The sequence below is a fragment of the Rutidosis leptorrhynchoides genome, chromosome 3 (genome assembly GCF_046630445.1).
Source record: "Rutidosis leptorrhynchoides isolate AG116_Rl617_1_P2 chromosome 3, CSIRO_AGI_Rlap_v1, whole genome shotgun sequence".
Classification (NCBI taxonomy): domain Eukaryota; kingdom Viridiplantae; phylum Streptophyta; class Magnoliopsida; order Asterales; family Asteraceae; genus Rutidosis; species Rutidosis leptorrhynchoides.
This window is the reverse complement of record NC_092335.1, coordinates 65,978,855-66,003,853: the sequence shown is the minus strand read 5'-3', so window position 1 is coordinate 66,003,853 and position 24,999 is coordinate 65,978,855. Positions and strand designations below refer to the sequence as shown.

The 24,999-nt window shown below is 33.2% G+C and overlaps 2 protein-coding genes across 2 annotated transcripts; both read left to right on the top strand.

Moving 5' to 3' along the window:
- The first annotated feature begins 5,519 nt into the window (after positions 1-5,519).
- LOC139900050 (uncharacterized) lies at positions 5,520-11,613 on the top strand. The gene is made up of 3 exons (XM_071882859.1): positions 5,520-6,914; positions 7,536-7,631; positions 11,599-11,613. The coding sequence occupies exons 1-3, from the start codon at positions 5,520-5,522 to the stop codon at positions 11,611-11,613; spliced, it is 1,506 nt and encodes a 501-aa protein (XP_071738960.1).
- Positions 11,614-16,964: 5,351 nt separating this feature from the next.
- On the top strand, positions 16,965-19,426 carry LOC139900049 (uncharacterized). Its single transcript, XM_071882858.1, has 3 exons — positions 16,965-17,353; positions 17,456-17,665; positions 17,779-19,426. The coding sequence occupies exons 1-3, from the start codon at positions 16,965-16,967 to the stop codon at positions 19,424-19,426; spliced, it is 2,247 nt and encodes a 748-aa protein (XP_071738959.1).
- The last annotated feature ends 5,573 nt before the right edge of the window (positions 19,427-24,999 follow it).

Here is a 24,999-nt window from a genome sequence, read left to right as displayed (position 1 = left end):
AACCGGATTTCCTCCTTGATAGTTATTATTATTTAAACCTGAAGGTCCCCCTGTTTGATAGTTGTTAATTGGAGGATATTTTCGGTTATTTGCTTCTATCGCTGGAAAATCGTTGAAATTCATTTCACCTTTTCGCAAGTAACCTAGGAAATTTGCTTGCTCTTCCATCGTTGTTTTATCACAATCTCTAGTAAGATGGGGGCCTTGGCACATTTCACATCCTACCCTGATAGCATGCATTTCCTTGGTTACTTTCTCAATTTGTCTTGCTTGATTTGCCATTTGTACTTTTAAAGAAGAAATTTCATCATTGCTTTCGATATTAGTAACGGTTGATGATCTAGAGAATTATATCTCTTGATGCCAATTATGGGAATGTGCTGCTATATCGGCAATGATTGTGTGAGCGTCTTCTGGTGTTTTCTTCATTATCGAACCACCGGCTGCAACATCGATATCTTTTCTAGTGGCAACATTTACTCCTTTATAAAATATTTGGACTTTTTGGAATGTATTCAACCCATGTTGAGGACATACCCTAAGCATTTTGTTGAATCGGGTCCAAGCTTCATAAAGGGTTTCGTTAAGCTTTTGTTTGAAGTGATTTTTATCACTTTGCAATTTTGCTGCTTTTGAAGCAGGGAAGAATTCTGACAAAAATTTGTCCATCATGTCATTCCAGTTTTCGATATAACCTTCTGGTAATGAATCTAGCCAATCTCTTGCATCGTCCTTTAAGGACCATGGAAAGATTTTCAAACATGCGACTTCATCGAAGACATCCTTAATATTGAATAGTTTGCAAATGCTTACAAACTTACAAAGATGCTCGTTAGCATCCTCATTTGGAGCTCCACCGAATTGGCATGTATTAGTCACCATGTGAAGGAATTGACCTTTTATTTCAAAGCCGTCAGTCATCGTAGGTTGGATGATTGCGTGGCCTTGACCTGTTCTTGTCGCCTTCATTAATGCTTCCATCGTTTGATTTGTAACAGCCATATCTGGTTCTATGATTTGTTGAATATATGGTTCAGAGTTAGAATCTAATGAAAGTGATTCTAAATCCTCAGCGAGAGATTATACTTCTTGAGCTCTTAAGCGTTCGTGAAATTCTCTTTCGGGTTCAGGATATGGAGGAGTTAATTCAGTGTTGGAGGAACGTAAATTCATGCATTAATTTCTATCATAACATTAAAAGCTTTTCTAGGAATGAATTCCTATAAAAGGATCGAATAACCTAAAGTCTATTAAAATCTTTTAAACGTAACTGATCCCCGGCAGCGGTGCCAAAAAGTTGATGCGTTGAAACAGTACCTTTATTTATGAACGGATTTGAGTTGTTTTGTTACACGAATTGATTTATTGTATATATGGTATTTTAAACATTTTAGGTTGGTTTCAAACATATATAGGCAACTGGTCCTATCCGTGTAGTTTAGTTTGTTGGTAAATCCGGATCGTTTCACAGGGAGACATTGTTCAATGGTTTTTTAATAGTCTTTGAAGTTAAACTTATTTTAAGGGGGTTTTGGATTAGGAATTGATAATACTACATAAAAATATAACTTAATCCTAATTTAATTGAACTACTTACTAATTTATACGAATACATTATTTATAATTATTAACTTAAAAGTGAATTAATTGAAATTATACTAATAAATTTATTACTAAATGATAATTAATAAAATAATAACTTTTAATAAAACTAATTGTTTAGAATTTTGTTTTGCGCAATTATAATATAAATTTATTTAAATTAACTAAATAGCATGTTTTAACTAAATTAATATAAATTAAGAGGAAGTATAATATTTAACTAATTATAAACTAATTACTAATTATAAATTATCATAATTAATACTAATTATAAATTAATAACTTAAATATAATAATAAAATATTTAAAACCCTAAATTTTGACCTAGTACGCTACAGTATTCGTATTATACTTACACGTTCCGCGTAATGATGTACGCGTTCCACGTATGTTTTGAATGGTACGCGTATCGTGTAGAATTATACGCGATCCGCGTATGTTATAATCCAGGTGACAAACAGTACTGGTACAAACTTGAATTATAATGTTGTATTTTTTTTTCTTTCTAGTTTTACTTAATAAATGTACGTGAATAATAAAAATAATAATTAACAATAAATAAATGGGAGTGTTTACTTAAATATGTCACCTCTAGATCCATGGATTGTTTTAAGTTTAAGCTCGTATTAAAATGTGTAGTAAAAAACTTATATTTTCCTTTCGAAAAAATAATAAGTTTGACTAACTAAATTAAGTCTAATTTTCATTGGATTATATTTAGATAGTTACTAGTCCTTAAGTATTTAAATTGAGACCCAACCCAGTTTTGACCTTCGCCAAAACTCAAATCATAACGGTTTCCCTTTTTACAATTTCATTATTATATGACTCGTGATATTACCCAAACCACCGAACCTTACTTTTTAATTTAGTGTTAGTTAATTAGTTATAAGTTCGTCTAGATCACTTTTAATGTTGAAGCTTAATTTATATAAATAAAAATAACTTTCGTTATTTTAATCTTACAAATTAAGTGACGGGGGTAAAATATCCAAATACATAATAATGGTTCTTTTAATTAGGCTCAATGTTAAAAATACTAAAGTTACATTTTAATTTTTACAAGTGATAACAATCCATTTCACTAGGGGCTCTACATTTAAGCAAACACTAGGGAGATTAGCTACTCATTATACTAAGGAAAACATGAAAATATAAATGTACAAACATAATAATAACGATAAAAACTGATAACGATAATTTTAACAGAATATACTTACGAAAATCTTCACTCTTAATTACTTTAAACGGTAGAAAATTACAATAATAACACCCCTTTAGCGCGTACAATAATACCCTTAATCGCAAACAATACCCTTAAAAACTGAAACTATCCTAAAAATTGAACCTTGAAGCTGAAAATAATACAGATTACAAAATACACTCGAAAATAAATTTGATGTGTACTGTATTAAATTGTATGTGTGAAAATATGTCTCTTGAAATGTGTACTGAATTCTCCTCTTTTGTATCTCTCCTCTTGTTTTTTTTGTACTGTAAGTGTACTCCGTATTATAAGTTTGAGATTCAAGTAGTAGTAGGTGAAATGAGTGTATACTCCTTTCTTGCTGTACCACTGAAAAAAAGAAATTATATAAAATACAAAAGCAGCCGTCCCATTTGCATTTGAATCTGGATCTGGACAGGCTATTACGCGTTTCGCGTAGATGCCCACACGATACGCGTACGGCTTAAATACTACGCGTTTCGCGTAGACTTTCACACGTTTCGCGTAAGTGAAACCGACAGTTTTCTAATTTTTATTTTATGTTTTGCTCTCTGTTTATCCCGTGTTTACGTATATCGACTTGGAACTTTTTATTTGAACTCTTCTCTTCGATCATCTTGAACTTGCATTCGGGTAAACATTATCTTGATACATATTTGGTTTGAATCCGTCGTTTTATCGTTGTTTTATCAAACTTCAAGCTCGTGTTTACTTTTATCGTTTTTCTCGTGAATTATACATTTGAATGTCTTCGTTTCAGTAAAAGCTGATGAAATATAAATGATATTGCATCGGAATATATGTATGTTTAAAGCAATATCAAGACCTATTGAGAGTAACGTCTCTAACCATTCGACCGTTGGTCTTTGGTTACATAATAATGATTCAACGACTCTGAATAAAAAAGTGTCACGAGGTAACTTTTGTTTAGTCGCGATATTACAAACTTCAGCAACACTTTTAGATTGATATGTTTGGTATCAATCAACTTTAAACTAAATCTTGTGATCTAATGCATATTATATAAACCTATGAATTTTACTCAACCTTTTTGGTTGACACTTTAAGCATGTTTTGTCTCAGGTGACGAATAAGATGATTGCCATGACTGCTACTTGATGAATTGAATGCTGCTGCATGAAGTCTTCATTTCATTACATTTACTTCGCATTTTAAAACTATTACTATTTCAGTTTGGATTTGATGTAAACACTCTTAATGCTTCCGCTGTTTTATTAATAAAGGTTTATTTCAAAACGTCTCATATAGAGTCGTTCTCGTTATACAACTGTGTTATGATATGAATGGTCACAAATACCCCTGACCCTATTTGGGGGTGTGACAGATTGGTATCAGAGCAGTGTTGTTGTAGAGAACCAGGATTGCATTTTAAGTGTGCCTTATACAATTAGGTACCTTAGCAATGTAGGACTACAACTTTCCTTGACCATAGTGCCTTTAATTGTTACCTTTAATTGTTAAATGCTACACTATACCTTAGAAACTATGCTTATTAAGTTCTTTAATCTTCCTTAGAACGCATGTAAGCTTCCTTCTTTCATTTTTTTAGAATGACTAGCATGAACCCTATCATCATTACCGACACCGAGGAATCTGATTTTGAGAGATCTGTCCACACGCCTAGTTACCCTCCTATTTCACCACCGGCATCACCTACTTACACCCCTGCTACACCACCTGTTTCTCCAACTTATACTCCAGCTACCCCACCTTTCTCACCTAAGGACGAGTCTTCTCCGGAAAATGAAGCTTATGATGGTGACACCGAGAATGACGCTTCGAACTCAGAATATGAGGGAGAGGTAGAAGAGATTATCGAGGAGAAGGAGGAGGAAGAGGAACCCTCTGAAGATGAACCCGAATCTCCCATTATTACCAAAACTCCTTCACCAAAAAGGAAGGAACCTGAGACACCTGCTGCGAATATTGCTAGTTCTTCCAAACATCCTAAAACATCTGAGTTCACTAACACCGAATACGACAACACTACTATCCGGTGCGATATTATGAACCTACAAATGCATGTCGACAACATGAAGAAGTCATCTCATGAACAATGGGTAAAGATGGAAAAACGTCAAGACTATCTTAAAAGTGATGTAAAGAGAGTCTATGATATGTTCTCCCAAATGGTTACTAGGCAAGCCAAGAGGATTGCGGAGGTCGAGAAATCTATAATGTATCTTGTGAGCTACTTCAAGGATCAACAAAAAACCTCCACTTCAAAGAAAGACTGATAATTCTTATGATTTTTGTTTCGTCCGTTATTTCTAATTCAGTTATGTAAAGGCATTGCCTACTGTACTTCTCATTTCCTTTGTATAATAAAGAATGATTTATCCATTCGTTATTAATAACAAGTTAAGTGGTTGTTTTTATATTTTGACTTATCCTGCCTTAGCCACATGTGTGTGATTATGTGATGATTATTGATGATAATTACAAATTATATTGCACCATAACTCTTCAACTAATACTGTAATTATGTATTGAAGAACAATGGCTGGAGAACAACAACCAAGTGACAACACCAACTCTCCTAACGTTACTCTCACAAATGAACAATTTCAACAACTCCTTGCTGCCGCTCAAGGACACAACAATAATCAAAACAACAACAACAGAAACCGAAACCCTTCGAACTCATGCTTACATAAAGAATTTAAAGATGGAATCTGTGTTTCGTCTGAGTAATTGCGGTGAAGCTGACAAGGTCAAGTATGCTACTAGAAATCTATCTGGTGGAGCTCTAACTTGGTGGACTGCTTATGCTGGTATAGTTGGATGGACTGCTGCCCTAGCCATACCCTGGGAAACATTAAAAACCATGATGGCTGGCAAGTATTGTCCCAGGAATCAAGTTCAGAAATTTGAAGTCGAATTTTGGGAGTTGAGAATGAAAAATCTTGAAGTTGAGGAATACAACAACCGATTTCTGGAGCTAGCTGCTCTATGCCCTAGTATGGTTACTCCCGAGAGCAAGAAGATTGAAAAGTATATCATCGGTCTTCCTCCTCAAATCCAGGAGAATGCTATAGCTGCTGGTAAAGAATCTATTGAGGCTACGATGTTAATGACCCAAAATCTGGTTATGGCTGCAAGGAGAAATGCCAAGGAAAAACAAACCGAAGTGAAGACTACTGATAACAAAATAAAGTTTGAGCCTACTCAAGGCGCAAGTCAGAATTCAAACAAGAAGATTGGTGATATTACAAAAAATGGTTATGTTGGAACAAAGCCGCAATGTAAACGCTGTAATAAACATCATCATGGGTTGTGCACTGCTAAGTGCGGAAGGTGTAAGAGGATTGGTCACTCGACCGAGAATTGTAGAGTTACTCTGCCTGCTACAAATACAACTCCAACCGTGCCTACTTGTTTCGGTTGTGGAGAAAAGGGGCATTACAAGAACAACTGCCCTAAGAACAAGACTGCAACAACTGATATTGCTAAGGGAAGAGATTTCGTCATGACCGTTGAAGAAGCTAGGAACGATGATGACGTCATCACTATTACGTTTCTTGTCAACAACTGTTATGCTTCTGTTTTATTCGATACTGGTGCTGATAGAAGCTATGTGTCTATTGAATTTTGTACCTTATTTGACGAGAAACCTCAAACCTTAGACACTAAGTGTCTTGTAGAAATGGCCAACGGGAAATTTGTAAAAGTTGACCGAATCTACAAGGAATGTAATCTGACTCTAGCCGATAAAACCTTCAAGGTTGACTTAATGCCTGTTGAACTAGGAAGCTTTGATGTAATCTTAGGGATGGACTGGTTATCCCTGATGAAAGTGGGTATCCAATGTTTTGATAAGACAATTAATATTCCTCTCGAAACTGGTGAAATTCTTGTCATCCAAGGAGACAAGGGTGGTTCCAAACTTAATCTTATCTCATGCATCAAAACCCAAAAGTACCTTATGAAAGGATGTCAAGCCATTTTGGCTCACATAAAAGAAGTCAAGCCAGATGAACGGCGTATTGAAGACGTTCTTGTTGTTAAAGACTTTCCTGAAGTTTTTCTCGATGAACTCCCTGGTCTTTCACCACAAAGACAAGTTGAGTTTCAAATTGATTTGATCTTCGGTGCTGCACCTATTGCAAAGGCTCCATACCGATTAGCTCCATCTGAAATGAAGGAATTATCCATTCAGCTACAAGAACTCTTAGAGAAAGGATTTATTCGTCCTAGCTCATCTCCATGGGGAGCACCCATTCTTTTTGTCAAGAAGAAAGATGGCACAATGAGAATGTGTATTGATTACCGAGAACTCAACAAGTTAACCATCAAGAACCGTTATCCACTTCCTCACATTGATGACCTATTTGACCAATTACAAGGGTCAAGTATTTATTCAAAAATTGATCTTAGGTCTGGTTATCATCAGTTGAAGGTTAAGGAATCCGATGTTTCCAAGACTGCCTTCCAGACTCGTTACGGACATTACGAATTTTTGGTAATGCCCTTTGGATTAACCAACGCACCAGCTGTATTCATGGATCTCATGAACCGAGTATGCAAACCTTATCTCGATAAGTTTGTGATTGTTTTCATCGACGATATTCTCATTTACTCTAAGAGTGAGAAAGAACACGAACAACACCTTCGACAAATTTTGGAGTTATTAAAAAAGGAACAGTTGTATGTTAAGTTCTCCAAGTGTGATTTTTGGTTGAAGACTGTTCAGTTTTTGGGACATGTAGTTGACAGCAATGGGATACATGTTGACCCCGCAAAGATCACGGCTATTCAGAACTGGAAAACACCTAAGAACGTAAAACACATTCGTCAGTTCTTAGGACTTGCCGGTTATTATAGAAGATTTATCAAAGATTTCTCCATTCTTGCCAAACCACTCACCAAGTTGACTCATAAGGATAAGAAGTTTGAGTGGACTAATGAGCAGGAATCTGTGTTTCAGACCCTGAAAGAAAAGTTGACTACCGCACCAATCTTATCACTACCTGACGGAACTGAAGACTTTGTAGTCTATTGTGATGCTTCAAACCAAGGTTTTGGGTGTGTGTTAATGCAACGCCAGAAAGTCATTGCATATGCATCCAGACAATTAAATAAAAATGAGAAGAACTATACTACCCACGACTTGGAATTAGAAGCTGTAGTATTCGTATTAAAGATGTGGCGACACTATCTTTATGGAATCAAATTCACCATATTCAATGTTCATAAGAGTCTCCAGCACATCTTTGATCAAAAGCAACTGAACATGAGACAAAGACGTTGGGTCAAATTACTAAATGACTACAACTGTGAACTCAAGTACCATCCTGGTAAGGTAAATGTTGTTGTTGATGCAGTCAGTCAAAAGGATCGAGTCAAGCCTATCCAAGTGCGAGCTTTGAATATGATCATTCAAACAAACCTGACAATAAAAATTCGGGAAGCACAACTAGAAGCTATAAAGCAAGAAAATATCAAACATGAAGGACCTTCAGGTTTTGAAAACCAACTACAAATCAAGGAAAACGGAACACGGTATTACCACAACCGTATCTGGGTTCCCCAATTCGAAAGTCTACGAAAGCTAGTCTTGGATGAAGCACATAAGACTAGATATTCTATTCACCCAGGTTCCAGTAAGATGTATCACGATGTGAAAGAATTCTATTGATGGCCTAATTTGAAGTCTGATATTGCTGAATATGTGAGCAAGTGTCTTACTTGTTTGAAAGTTAAGGCCGAAGATCAAAAGCCGTCTGGTTTACTGCAACAACCGAAAATTCCGCAATGGAAGTGGGAATGTATCGCTATGGACTTTATTACTAAATTGCCCAAGACTTCTAGTGGCAATGATACTATATGGGTCATAGTAGATCGTCTTACTAAATCTGCTCATTTCTTACCGATCAAAGAAACCGACAAAATGGAGAAATTGTCGCAACATTATATTAAGGAGATTGTCTCACGTCATGGAGTTCCCATTTCTATCATTTCTGATCGTGATAGCCGATTCACTTCTGGGTTTTGGAAATCACTACAAAGTGCACTTGGAACTCAACTCGACATGAGTACTGCTTATCATCCGCAAACCGATGGTCAAAGTGAACGAACCATTCAAACGTTGGAAGATATGCTTCGCGCTTGTGTTATCGACTTCGGCAAAGGCTGGGATAGACATTTACCTTTAGTTGAATTCTCTTACAATAATAGTTACCACTCAAGTATTAAGGCTGCACCTTTTGAGGTGTTATATGGACGAAAATGTAGATCCCCACTGTGCTGGGATGAATTAGAGGACAGACAATTAACCGGTCCTGAAATCATACACGAGACAATTGAAAAGATAGTTCAGATTAAGAAACGAATAGAAACTGCCCGCAGCCGACAGAAGAGCTATGCTAATAAAGGTCGGAAAGATTTGGAATTCCAAGTTGGTGACAAAGTCATGTTGAAAGTGTCCCCTTGGAAAGCCGTCGTTCGTTTTGGTAAACGAAGCAAATTAAGTCCGCGTTTTGTTGGACCCTTCAAGTTTACTAAAAGAGTCGGACCCATGGCTTATCGATTAGAACTACCTACCGAGCTTAGCAGTATACACGATGTATTTCATGTCTCAAATCTTAAAAAGTGTCTCGCTGATTACACTCTCATTATTCCTTTGGATGACATTCGTATTGATGATAAAATGCACTTCATAGAGGAACCCGTAGAGGTCATGGACCGATCTGATAAACGCTTGAAACAAAGCACCATACCTATTATTAAGATCCGTTGGAATTCACGACGTGGCCCCGAGTACACCTGGGAACGTGAAGACCAGATGAAACTAAAATATCCCCATCTCTTCTCAACCGCTGAAGCATCCGAGAAGTCTACCTAAAACTTCGGGACGAAGTTTTTTATTAACGGGGAGGTACTATAACAACCCTCACTTTTTGACTTCTAAATTTACTAATTTGACCCTAAGGTTTACTACCTGATTGTACGTTCTTATTGTTTAAGGGTTGATATATATACAATTTAATTAACATAGACCGAATAATTACACACTTAAATAAATAATATGATTATAGTAAATATAAGTTATATTATATTAACTTATATATTGTAACATAATTTTATAAAGTATATAAAATGTAATACTTTTACTACATAGTAAATGTAATATATAATTAATTATATAATAAATGCAACTATATAAAAGTGTAATAATATTTATAAAACTAATAAAACAATAAAGTAATATTATAATTAAATTAAAAATCACATTTATTAATAATATATATATAAATAACAAATATATTAATATTTTATTCGTATTTAATAATTAACTAAAAAAAATAGTTCATAAAAGTTTTTAGAAAAAAAAAACATAAATCAACTACTTGAAAATTAAATAAATAAAAAAGTAAATAAAAAATATTAAAACTAGATCTAGATCTACTTTTAATAAATAAATAAAAAGAGACAAACTACCTTTTCTTATTTAATAGATACATGAGTAGGCTAGAATTCTTTTTATTTTTTTTCTACCATTTGCTTTATTTTACATTTCTTTTATTTTCTTTTGTATTTTTATTTATTTCTTTATATTATTTTATTCAAAAATTCAAGTATAAATACCCATCAATTTTCTCATTTGAACTTGCACCTTAAAAACTTCATTCTCTCTTGAAAGTACTTGTAGGTATTCTTTCCTTTATATTTATTTTTTTATTTACTTATATCTTATTTTTAGTCGATATATATATATATATATATATATATATATATATATATATATATATATATATATATATATATATATATATATATATATATATATATATATATAATGTTAAATTTATTATAATTGAAACAAATATAAGTAATATATTATAATTAGTGATAAATGTTACTGGAAATTTTAAAAATATTTTTATGAATTTAAATATCGAATTTATATTTAATTTGTAATTATTTTTGTATTTTTTGTTTTTGCCGAGACATATACAAGATACATATATATATATTTTTAATTAATCTATAACATAATTAAATACAAAACTTTGCATGATAATTATCAACATGAAGTTTATGATCTATAAAAATTAGTTTTCTAGATTAATAAGTCGATTTTGTATTTTTAAAAATTAATTTTGTTTTTATTATTCCAGCCGCTATTTTTTTAATTATTTTAATAAATATATAACAAATTTAATAAATTGTAATTTGTACATGATAATTATTAAAAAGTATTATGAGATCTGAGAAAAATATTTTTTCGAATGTATATCAGGTTTTTATATTTTAAATAATTAAAAATAGTTTATTAAATATATATACATAATCGGCATATATAAAAAAAATTAAAATAAATTAAGAAAAGGGTTAAATAAATTATTAAACTATTTTTCTAGTAAAGTAGAATATTAAACTTAATTTATTAGAGCAATACAAATTATATAAAAATTAATTTCAAATTATGTATTATTTATATGTAAAAATAAGGTAAAAATTGAAATAAATAGTGTAAACGACAATAAAAATATATATATAATTTTTCTGAAATTATAAAACTTATATAATCAAGCAAAAATTATAAAAACAAATGTTTTTAGTCGAATTATATTTTTTATTATTTAAGCTTTTTTACGATTTAAAAATAAAAATAAATACAAATTAAATACAAAACGTAATGGGAATAATTTTATAAAATTTTTATATGTTTATTGTGATATTTAGGTACTGAGAAAAATATAAAATATAAATTTATATTCATTTTTCTATTTTTTGTATTTTAGATACTAATCGATTAAGTAAAATCATAATTAAAGCATAAAGATTAGTTTTAATTTTATAAAACATTTTTATAAAATTTTGTACAAATTATCTACTGATTTGAATTCAATAAAATATTAATTAGAATTATTAGATGATTTATTTATATATAAATTTGAATTTAGATAATTTATATATATATAAATTTCGATATATATAATAAATATAAGATTTATATTAATCAAATAATAGTATATAAATTTAAGATCTGTAATAAATATGTAAGACATAATTATTATATATTTAACCTATCTACATAATTAAACTTATAATACTTTGTTATAAGATTAATTTTAAAATAAATTAATAATGATAATACATTAATAATATTAAATATATTCAAACTTAACATAATATATATTTACTGTATAAGTAAATTATATCAATGTGTCGTAATTCTATATGCACATAACGTCAAGGTTATACTCTAAAGATAACGTGCACTATATACAAACTTCATCGCTACTTACAGTCGTAAGTGAATGATGTCTAGGTTTCCATTTATGGGTAAGCTTGTGGATCTCGAATGCCATGACTTAGATTCTGGTCAAGAGTCCCGGGCCCCCGGTTACATCTGGTCATTCCTGACTTATTTGATAGCAACGAAGTTTGAGTCAAGTTGTACAACGTCTTACTAATGAATATAACCTGAACTTATAAACTTTCCATAAGTTGAAACCTTCCTATTTTGGATTGTCACTATTAATATAATTCATTATATTAATAAACATACACTTGGTCTATTAGACATTTACTGATCGAACGTTATACCTTTAGGTTGATATCCCGGTCACTTACTTGCTTTACTTTCCTTTCTTGAGTGGAATACTTCAACTGCTATTTAAGGTGATTTTCATAGCCCCACTTTTACTGTTTATTAAATTGTTTATAACTTTTAGGGTGAGACACATGCTTGCTTTATAACTGTTTTACGTATAGACACAAGTACTCAAATGTTATTATGCTGTCATGCTTTGATTCATGCAAATCCTCACCGTAATATCGTCAATTGTTGCGTATAAAAGGCAAACTTAATTATTGCGAATAGGCCTATTGAGAGTAACGTCTCTAACCATTCGACCGTTGGTCTTTGGTTACATAATAATGATTCAACGACTCTGAATAACAAAGTGTCACGAGGTAACTTTTGTTTAGTCGCGATATTACAAACTTTAGCAACACTTTTAGATTGATATGTTTGGTATCAATCAACTTTAAACTAAATCTTGTGGTCTAATGCATATTATATAAACCTATGAATTTTACTCAACCTTTTTGGTTGACACTTTAAGCATGTTTTGTCTCAGGTGACGAATAAGATGATTGCCATGACTGCTACTTGATGAATTAAATGCTGTTGCATGAAGTCTTCATTTCATTACATTTACTTTGCATTTTAAAACTATTACTATTTCAGTTTGGATTTGATGTAAACACTCTTAATGTTTCCGCTGTTTTATTAATAAAGGTTTATTTCAAAACGTCTCATATAGAGTCGTTCTCGTTATACAATTGTGTTATGATATGAATGGTCACAAATTCCCCTGACCCTATTTGGGGGTGTGACATGGAACCACATTGGTGCCTCGTCGTCGTCGTAGTCGTCGCCGCCGCCGCCACCGCTGCCACCATCACCATCATCACCACTACTAGCTTAATACCCGCGAATTCACGGAGTTTTTTTAGGGATGAACCGAAAATTAATTGCCAAAATAATCATATTTTATATAGTACTTGTTAGGTTGTTAAGAAACCAGAAAAGTTTAAGTAGTAATGTTATATTAACGATAATAAAGCAAACAAATTATAATCTAAAAAAATAAATAACAAAAAATTTGATAACCACAATACTACAAAATGTTCTCATCCCTCAAATTGTTAACAATTGACATTCCCTAAACCCAAAAACCTAAATCCTAAACTCTAAACTCTAAACCGAGCTAAATTTTACTTCACAAAACATGAAGAAAAAAAACGTTAACATTCTTCACGATCAATATTATCATGAATGTTATTTTGTCAATCGTTTTCCCGCCTAACGAAGTGTCTTTTTTAAATGTTCATATTTTCGTGTGATCTTGACTCTAAGTTTGGCCGTCGATTTTATTTAGCATTTTATAGTTATTCGTTTTCAGTGAATTTAGTTAGCTTAATAGCAACATCACCTACATCATTAATTAAATTCACTAATTGAGAAAACTGTTAGCCTCATTCAATAAAATATTTCAAAGGATAAGCTCCCACAAGTATTACATATAATGTTACAACTGACTGTACCGCACATCTACAAACTTCATTTTTAAACGATAACTATATAGAATGCAACTGTCACAAAAGATTTATTTATTTATTGTATGATTAAAAAGTGACCATGCAGAAACATGTTTACTTAGATTATACGGTATGTCGTGTTTCGAAAAAAAAGTAGTTAAGTAGAAGAAATGAATACCTTTACGTTGCGATCATATCTTCCTTACGCGAAACTTCAGGCACACTTATGGAGGTATCCCATTAGTAGATTCCGGCTGAAAATGCAACAAAGTGGACTTGCCAAAACAATATAGTAAGAAAATTAGTATACAAATACATATAATAACTGATAAGGACACGCATACGAAATTGACTCTAAATTTGAAATCGTCCATCTGGTTATACATATGATCAAAGGATCTGATTGAAAATTATATTGTATTCTATAGAGCAGTGTATCAGACATGTAACTAATTGCTTTCTCACGAAAACACTTACGTCATTTATAAGTTCAATCAAGCTTTTAAGAAAACACTTGCAGTCCAAAACAATATTTAGCAGTGTAAAAAATATGTATTCATCAATCAAAGTAGGTAGTCGCCCTAGGATTAGTCAGTTCAAAAAAAAAAAAAAGTTGGATACCCAGGTTAATAAAAAAAATCAATCAAACCTTACTAAATCACGAAACCGTTTAATCAATTTGATTTACGAAATGGTATTCATCAAAAAACCCTTGTAAAAACCAATTTAATCTGATATATTAATATTGATCGACGAACATTGTGGTATTGAAAATCTTACAATAAACATTTAGGGGTTTACCTGATCTCCGTAAATTCAATGGGATATCAAACCCTAACGCTTTGATGTTTAAGAAAATTAACAATCAGGTAAAATAGAGATCACCAGAATGAGTAAATGGGTCACAAATTGCCACCTATTAGATGTGAATATAAATTTTCCATAATTAACAATCATGTAAAATAGAGTAACAGTTTTACCTGGAAAAGAAACGACACTCTAACTGTGGATCTTTACACATATCTCCAAATCCGATAAACTCTCTTGATATGACATCAATTTCTTACCTAATAAGATGAATATGAAAAAGGTAAAAAGAGAAGAAAAAAGTTGCAAAATAGCTGACCAGAAGCTGCAAAAATGATACATGCGCCACATATGTGTGATCCAGAAATTTCACCTATTTTACTTTCTCGATTCATGCACGTTATGTCTCATATATAATCTTCTCATTCATTATTTGTTATTCCCCAAAGCATTAACCTAATTAACAATTATATAATCAAACAAACCGACGCGTGTTCATTGAGATCCAACACTTGAAATAAGCCCATCAAAGAACCCTAAAAATCGACACAAATCAACTACCTGAGCAAAAAGAATAAAAATTGTTAAAATATTACCTAAGAAAAACCCATTGGAACGTTCGTTTGTTGTTTTTGTGTTTATGTGTTTTTGTGGCATATAAAACCGGCTTCTTCCTACATGAAGTGTTAAATAACAACTTCTTTGTGATTATACATAGTCCTCTCAATGCGATCCTCTGAAACAGCCAGTGGGCACACATTTTGTAAAAAAAATTAAAAACCACCACTTTGACCTATAAAGCATATACGTACATGAGCATCAGTCAAGAAATTGAGATCAAAGATCAGCTTTTAGTCAAAAAAAACTGCAGCAACCACCTTCGATTCACCTAATACAAAATAAAAACAAACAACACGAGATCAGTAGCGACAACAGCGGCGGCAATAGCATTAGGAATTTCCTAAATTGGACTTTGATAGCTGCATTTGCTCAAAATATAAAAGAATAAGGTTTGTAAGCAATTTAGCTTAAGTACTACAATTGGTTGTCCTTAAACTCTATTGTTCTATCTACCTAGATCTAAATATCTTATAATTGCTGCTTGGCAATTATAGCATGCTTGCATGAAAGGACCAACAAAAAATTGAAAACAACCAATGAAACAAAAAACTGATTTGCAATTGATTAACAAAATAATCATGAAACTGGAGGTTGAAATATTGACCCATTTACTTATGAATGGGTACTTTTGAATTGCATACACTCTCAATGCTTTAATGGGTTAAAATATTCATTCTAATAAAGAAAAGTGAACAAATTACCATTTCTTTTAAATTACAAACAAATAGTATATCAGATTAAATGAAGCAAAACATGTATAGAGCCTCTTTGACAAATTATCACCTAAAGATATTACAACATTACCTTCAATGTCTTCATGATAGGATTCACCATATGGGTTATATCTAACATGCATTAATGCATAATTCAACTATTACGAAAACCAAACAAAAGTGTAATACATATTTGGACCTCATAATATATTAACAAAATACAGTGTATGTCAAGCAAACCACTACTGTAATTTAACAATAACAAATATTAACATCTCATATAGTCAATATTAGAAGTCAATTGCAGTAGTACACAGAAGGTACAGTTAAAAATAAATTTATAAAAGTTACCTCTACCCCATTCATAGAAGTTGTTAATTGCTTTGTAAACTGAGCTTCTTGATACAGTTGAACCCAAATAAGTTGATAGATTCTATACGATTGCGACCTAAATATAGCTCTTGTAAGTTTGTCATGTACAAGGTATTCTGGAACACCAAGAATATGATATAGTCATTTTATAATCCACGTGTGAGGCACGTGCTCTTTCCCCAATCGTCACCAGCTCAAGATGAAGTCAACAGAAAAGTCAAAATTTGTTCAAGATAGTTAATAGGCGGGCAAATTAGTTCAGATGTCGTAACTGTAATTAGGTTAGGCGATATCTGTATTAATAGCTCGTGATTGTGGTAGATTAGTTCATGTTTTTCAGTTAACAGTTTTCCCTCTCTCAATTTGTAATCTCAATTCAACAAACTCAATTTGTAATAAATCTCAGATTCGTTTCTTTCTTTACGATTCCCAGATTATTGCAATTACTTTCACGATCGATCTTAGATTCTGAAAGTATCTATCAAATTGGTATCAGAGCATAATCATGCGACTACGATTGATCAATTTGACACAAGAAATCAATAATGGTGGCGACTACCAGAAGTGCGGATGACGTCAGCATGTTCGAGCAATTGCAAGCTTCTGTGGCAGAAATTAGCAAAACAATGGCGGAGATGAGCAAGCAGATAGGCAACAATAACTCAAGAATTAATGGATTCTTAACTCAGCAACAATATTTGACTGATGAGCTGCAAAGAGTTAGAAATGGTGAAGGGGCTAGTAACAGAGGTTCACAAATCACCAGACTAACTAAATTGGAGTTCCCTAAGTTCGATGGTACTGATGTTAAAGAATGGTTGTATCATTGCAATCAGTTCTTTGTAGTAGATAGGATTGATGAGGATGATAAAATTAGGATAGCTTCAATTCACTTGCAGAAAAAAGCCCTAACCTGGCACCAACAATTCATTAGGTAAAATGGAGAAGATGTGGATTGGAATTATTATCAAGAAGCAATACTCAAAAGATTCAGTCTAAGCATCCAAGATCCATTGGGTGAGCTCAAGAATCTTAGGCATACAGGGTTGGTGCAGGTCTACAATGATGAGTTTGAAGCCCTTCTCAATAAGGTGGAGGTGAATGAAAAGCAAGCCATAAGCTTGTATGTGGCTGGCTTACAAAAAGAGATTGAAATGCCTGTGAGAATGTTCAGACCAAGAACCTTAGAGGATGCTATGTGCTTGGCTAAGATGCAAGAAGAAACACTAACAGCTACTAGGAAAAGGTACAACCCAATATTACCTTTACCAAGGAGTAACAGCTACAGTAATAAAAGCTCATATGGTGGGTTTGGGGGTTCAAAAGTGGGGATAACTGCTAATAACCCTAGTACCTTAGCTTTGACCAATACACCCCTAAAGTTACTGCAACTAGCAATAGAAGACAATTGACCCAAAAAGAAATTGAAGAAAAAAGAGCTAAACATTTGTGCTTCTATTGTGATGAAAAATATGTGCCAGGCCACAAATGTAGTGGTCAATTATATTCTTTGGAGGTATTAGGGGCTAGTGAAGCAGACAATGATGAACCTGCTTTTGATTGCAATGATGAAATAATGTGGGAAGATGGGATAGAAAAGGATGAATACACTCAAGTTATTTCTTTAAATGCTTTAAATGGTACACCACAAATTTCACTTAATGCTCTCAAAGGTGCAAATAGTTATCAACTTATGAGGGTTATGGGTCATATTCGAGATCATTCTCTAGACATATTAATAGACTCTGGGAGTAGCCATAATTTCTTGGATTTAGCAACTACTAAACAACTAGGTTGTAAGCTTGAGGGAATTGATCCCATGTTGGTTTTGGTTCCAGGAGGTAGTAAACTGATGAGTACCAATCAATGTGAAAAGTTGACTTGGCAAATTTGTGGTCAAACTTTCACAAGTGATATGGTATTTATACCACTGGGTGGTAGTGAAATGGTTTTGGGTATACATTGGTTAAAAACTTTGGGTGACATTGTGTGGAATTTTAAGAATTTGAAGATGACATTTCACTACATGGGGAAGAAGGTTGAATTAAGAGGCAAACAAAAGGTTGATGCTAAAGGTCAACATAGGTCAACTGCTCAGCTAAATGCAATGCATTTATGTGTGTATCCAGCTTCACTTTGGAGCATGGAAATGCAAGAAGGCAAAGCTGATGTTCAAGGTCAGACACTAGCATTCCAGTCATTACTGCACAAATATCAAGATATCTTTGTGGTGCCTACTCAGCTACCACCTAAGAGATCATGTGATCACAAGATCTCACTCAAACCTGACACACAACCTATCAATTTAAGACCCTACAGGCATTCTCCAACACAGAAGGATGCCATAGAAGATATGGTCAAAGAATTGTTAGATTCAGGGGTTATAAGGTCAAGTCAAAGTCCCTACTCATCTCCTATAGTGTTGGTTAAGAAGAAGGATGGATCTTGGTGTATGTGTGTAGACTATAGGGAATTAAATAAGCACACCATCAAAGATAAGTTTCCTATTCCTTTGGTAGAAGAACTCATTGATGAATTGGGAGGGTCACAGATTTTTTCTAAGTTAGATTTGAGGTCAGGGTACCATCGAATAAGAATGCATGATCAAGATATAGAAAAAACTGCATTTAGGACTCATGAAGGGCACTATGAGTTCCTAGTAATGCCATTTGGGCTCACTAATGCACCTTCAACCTTCCAAGCTTTGATGAATGAAGTGTTTAAACCCTTTTTAAGAAAGTTCACCTTGGTTTTCTTTGATGACATCTTAGTATATAGCTCTAATCTGCAAGAGCATTTGAAACATTTGGAAATGGTGCTAAAGGTGATGCAGCAGCACCAATTGTTTGCAAAGATGTCCAAGTGTGTCTTTGGTACTAATAAAGTTGAATACTTGGGTCACGTGATCTCAGATAAAGGGGTGTCTACTGATCCTAGTAAAATTGAAGCCATGGCTAATTGGCCCATGCCAATTAATTTGAAACAGTTGAGGGGTTCCTTGGATTAACAGGGTATTACAGAAGATTCATCAAAGGCTATGCAAGTATTAGTCAACCATTGACTAATTTACTCAAAAAGGATTCTTTTGTGTGGAATGAAGATGCTACTGTAGCATTCCAAGAGTTGAAACAAGCTATGCAACAAACCCTAGTTTTAGCTTTGCCAAACTTTGATAAACCTTTTATCATTGAAACTGATGCTTCAGGTACAGGGGTTGGTGCAGTGCTACAACAAGAAGGTCACCCCATTGCATATTTGAGTAAAACCTTATCCATTAGGCATCAATCAATGTCCACTTATGAGAAGGAGTTTTTAGCTATAATATTGGCATTAGATAGATGGAGGGGTTATTTGTTGGATAGGCATTTAATTATCAAAACAGACCACTTAAGCCTCAAGTACCTAATGGATCAAAGGATCTCAACTCCTACACAAATGAAATGGATGCCAAAGTTAATGGGATTTGATTATGAGATCATGTATAAGAGTGGCAAAGAAAATATAGCAGCTGATGCATTATCAAGGGTTGAGGGGTGTGGTCAATTATTTTCTTTACAAGCTACAACAATTCAAAGTGACTTGGTGGATAGAATTAAAGTCAGTGTTGACCAGGATGGGGACCTACAAAATTTCATACGACAATTGCAATTGGGAAATGTGAAGTCAAAGCACTATACCTTGAAAGATGGCCTACTGTTTAGGAAGGGAAAAATGGTGGTGGGGTGTAACAGTGAATTAAGGCAGCAGTTGCTTCAACATTTTCACTCAGACTCAGTTGGTGGGCATTCAGGTATTGTCACATCCACAAAGAAAATTGGAGCTTGTTTTTATTGGAAAAAAATGAGGAAACATATGCAGCAACATGTGACTACATGTACTATTTGTCAAAGAAATAAAGCTGATTTGGCAAGGTCACCAGGGTTTTTGCAGCCTTTACCTATTCCAACGCAGGTATGGATGGAAATCTCTATGGATTTTATTGAGGGTCTGCCCTTGTCCAATGGAAAATCTACAATAATGGTGGTAGTATATAGATTAAGCAAGTATGGGCATTTTATAGCCTTGACTCATCCATTTACAGCTGCACAAATTGCTACTGTTTTCATGGACAACATCTATAAATTGCATGGGTTACCAAAAATCATCATTAGTGATAGAGATAAGGTGTTCACTAGTGTCTTTTGGAAGGAACTATTCAAGATTTTACACGTGAGCCTGCATATGTCAACAGCTTACCATCCACAGACGGATGGTCAAACAGAAGTAGTCAACAGATGTGTGGAATGCTTTTTGAGGTGTATGATTGGTGAAAAACCAAAAGAGTGGGTCAAATGGCTGCCTTTAGCTGAGTATTGGTATAACACTACATTCCATACTGCCATTCAAACAACACCTTTTGAAATAGTCTATGGTCAACAACCCAACACACCAATCACTTATGCTCAGGGTACAAGTAGAGTTGAAAATGTAGACAGATCATTACAAGCTAGAGAGGAAGCAATTAAAATTCTTCAATATCATATTCAAAGAGCACAAGCTAGAATGAAACATTATGCTGATTTGAAAAGGTCTGACGGGGAGTTCAATGTAGGGGATTGGGTTTATTTGAAGTTGCAACCCTACAGGCAAAATTCCATGAGAAAAGCTACATTTCACAAGTTATCTTCAAAGTACTATGGACCATTCTTAATTGTATCAAAGGTTGGTGCAGTAGCTTATAAGCTGGATCTGCCAGCTAATGCACGAATACATCCTACATTTCATGTTTCTCAGCTCAAACTGCACAAGGGGTCCATTCCTACAGCAATGGGTACCCTACCTCACATGGATCCAGATGGGTTACTAGCTGTAGCTCCTTTGAAGGTGTTAGATAGGAAAATGGTGAAAAAAGACAATAGAGATGTGATCTATGTTCTTGTTCAATGGCAGATGGGAAGTGTTGAAGATGCAACTTGGGAACTTGCAAAGGATATCGCCAATCGTTTTCCAGAGTTTGATTTTGCTATTCACCATTCTTGAGGTCAAGAATGTTTTGAAGAGGAAGGGATTGATATAGTCATTTTATAATCCACGTGTGAGGCACGTGCTCTTTCCCCAATCGTCACCAGCTCAAGATGAAGTCAACAGAAAAGTCAAAATTCGTTCAAGATATTTAATAGGCGGGCAAATTAGTTTAGATGTCGTAAATGTAATTAGGTTAGGGGATATCTGTATTAATAGCTCGTGATTGTGGTAGATTAGTTCATGTTTTTCAGTTAACAGTTTTCCCTCTCTCAATTTGTAATCTCAATTCAACAAACTCAATTTGTAATAAATCTCAGATTCGTTTCTTTCTTTACGATTCCCAGATTATTGCAATTACTTTCACGATCGATCTTAGATTCTGAAAGTATCTATCAAAATAGCAAAGTTTAGTGCATAATAACTGAAAGTATTTTGATAATGATTAAGAAGGCAGCAATACGCATCGATGACTCGGAGATTTTTGATGATGATGACGAAGAAGAAGGGAGCGAGGAATTGAGAATGGATTGATATGTATTGACCCTAATTTTCCTTATTTCTTCCGTGTTACATTCCTTATTGACTAAACCCCTGATTTAGGAATTCTAACCGGTGTTTTTTTTTTTTTTTTTTTTTTTTTTTTAAAGAAATGTATTCTGAGAGTAGTTGGGTAAATAAACAATGATGATAAGTGTTTATGAGGTCATAATCTTTAAGTGTTTAACTAATGGTCAAGATTTGAAGAATTTATTTTAATGAAAGGTTATGATTAAAAGTTGGCAATATATATGATCTATTTTTTTGTTTGTTATTATAATATAAATAGATTATTATTATTATTATTATTATTATTATTATTATTATTATTACAATACATAATACATACGTATACACATTTAATGTTAGTAGGTAGTCGGTGCAATTAATGTAGTTAGTTGAAACGGTGCAATTAATGTAGTTAGTTGAGTTGGTGCATTTATTGGGCAGTCATGTTGTCACGACCCGGAAAATTTCGACTAATTCTAAACCAAACTCTCGATACGATAGTGTAATTTCGATACGGTAAGCAAAGTCTTCCATTGTTATTGGATCATACCCTAAACGCTCATGCATACATCATAAAGTGTCGATAGGATGCTAACAAATAAAATGCACGGAACATAATTAATAAAGTAGTATTAACTTTTTCTTTAAACTTGTGCAATTATAATTGCATAAATATCTATTCTAGTTCTACTCTCGACAGATAGGATCAAAAATATAGACTCTCAATTGTATTTCCACACATTTCACTATTATATATATATTATTAACTTATTATTAATATTAATATTATAATACACAAACACTTTCCTGAAATTGAGGACTGATTGATATAAGAGTGAGGTATATTTTGTTTTCATAAATTACTTTACAGGTTGTTTTATTGATTGATATAAAGTTGAAGAGTAAATAATGCATTATATATACACATGTGCACACTTGATAGTCCTTAGACAAACACATCTTTCTTATCTCTCTATCCACTTCTATCTCTTCCTCACTCTTTTATTATCTATTTCCTGCCACGATTGTTTCTGCTTCAATTGTTATAAACCCCCATCACCTTTCCTTTTTTTCCATTTCTGTCGATCAAACCTACAACCTCAAACTCAAACAAGTCCATCACCAACGGACTCCATTAAACCATAACTAGCACCATCTAATACATGTTTATGTTTCTGTTTATAGAACCAAACCGCCACCACCTTCGGTTTTATGTTCAACCATCTACAACCACCTTCACCCTCCACCTTCAAGAACCTCCACCAATCACCTCCTCTTGTTGCCACCGCTGTTACGTTTTTCTATTTTCTATTTTCAACTTCGAATTTCACAACACTAAACTATAATTCGTCACTTGTTTATGCTAATTACAACCTCCTGTTTCCGTTTCTATCTGTTCAAAGACAGCCCAATCCTCACCATACTCGATCATCACTAAACTGTTTCCATCACTACAACACCTCAAATCACGACTGCTACTGCTACTTACATTTTTCTGTTTCTTTCGAATGTCACCATCACCAACTTGCCACCATGTTGCTGTATTGCAACCACTCTCACCCATGAGCACTCATCATATTTTTATTGTTGTTGCTAAGCTACTAGCCGTCACAATTGTTACTGCAGTCATTATTTCAGCTATTCGAACAACCCACAATCTTTGATCACCCTTAAATCGATATGTTATCATCAAACCATCGACCACCTCGTTGTTTTTTTTCTTCATCTTTAACCGGTCACCAAACCATCACTTACCTCTGCTGCCTAAATTCTTCTTTTCATATTCGAATAACAATCGATAAGAACCTGTCTGCTACGTTGATCTCTTTCTGTTTCAGACCATCACCCGAAATCCACCAAAACACCACCATAACTATCATCATTTCTTTCTTTCTAATTATTCCTTTCTCTTTGATATGATACCATAAAAATCAACTTAAATCCACCACTCAACCTTCATAAACATGCTGCTGTAGGCGTAGTACTTTGTGTTAAATAATGAAACATGAGAATATTTGAATTGAGTCACCTTGGCGTTCTATATATTTTTTTATGGCCGACATCTAAAAAGCTAAACCCACTTTACCACATGCTATTTAGCCAAATAAACTCATTGTGGTTATATAACCTTTTTTAGGTGGTAGACAAGTATAAAGGAGGAAACCCCACTTGCTTGTGTTGATTTATTTTAATTATACCGAAAATTCCCTTCTTCCTCTTAAACATATCCGATTAAACAGATGGATTGGTGGACCCCCATGTAGAACTAGACCATCGATTAATGGGCTTATCTTTGGGCCATGATTTATTTCGGTTAGGCTACTATAACGGTATGATAATGATACACTGTATTCATGATATTGGTAACGATTTAGAGGTGATGATATAATTAGGCTTATGATTATAGATAAGAAAATGATTAGGGTTATAATGATATAAGAATGATGATGATGTTATATGGTGCGTGATGTGGAAGATGATTTGATTACACGAATGAATATAATTGATGAAGATTACAAATAAGATGATGATTTTACGATGATGATGACGGTGATGGCGATATATGATAGTAATGAAGATGTTGATGATGATTAATGAAAATGATGATGATAAAATCTGGGAATGAAAATGAGGGTTTTAAATGAAAAGGGTAAACAGATTCATACATGGTAAATAATTAATGGTACGAGTTAAAACAGATAAACACGGATAGATCAGTGGTTTGGAAGGGGAATTGTGAAGCTAGAGGTCGCGGGTTCAAGTCCCGCTTGGGGCATTTTTTTTAGAGAAACTTTCTAAGGGTATACACTTCATTTTTATTATTATTATTATTATTATTATTATTATTATTATTATTATTATTATTATTATTATTATTATTATTATTATTATTATTATTATTATTATCATTATTAGTATTATCATCAAAATATTCATTTTTAAAATTATTATTATTAACAAAAGTATTTCTATTAGAATTATCATTTTCATTATTATTATAAATATGATTATCATTAAAAAACTATCATT

What these genes read in the sequence shown, in the direction of transcription:
- LOC139900049 (XM_071882858.1), top strand. Translation starts at nt 16,965, where the DNA reads ATGGTGGCGACTACCAGAAGTGCGGATGACGTCAGCATGTTCGAGCAA. An exon ending in TGGCACCAACAATTCATTAG is followed by an intron (nt 17,354 to 17,455) that starts GTAAAATGGAGA and finishes CAAGAATCTTAG; the next exon opens with GCATACAGGGTTGGTGCAGG. An exon ending in CTAACAGCTACTAGGAAAAG is followed by an intron (nt 17,666 to 17,778) that starts GTACAACCCAAT and finishes CTAGTACCTTAG; the next exon opens with CTTTGACCAATACACCCCTA.
- LOC139900050 (XM_071882859.1), top strand. Translation starts at nt 5,520, where the DNA reads ATGGAATCTGTGTTTCGTCTGAGTAATTGCGGTGAAGCTGACAAGGTC. An exon ending in GTCTTTCACCACAAAGACAA is followed by an intron (nt 6,915 to 7,535) that starts GTTGAGTTTCAA and finishes TTTTGGTTGAAG; the next exon opens with ACTGTTCAGTTTTTGGGACA.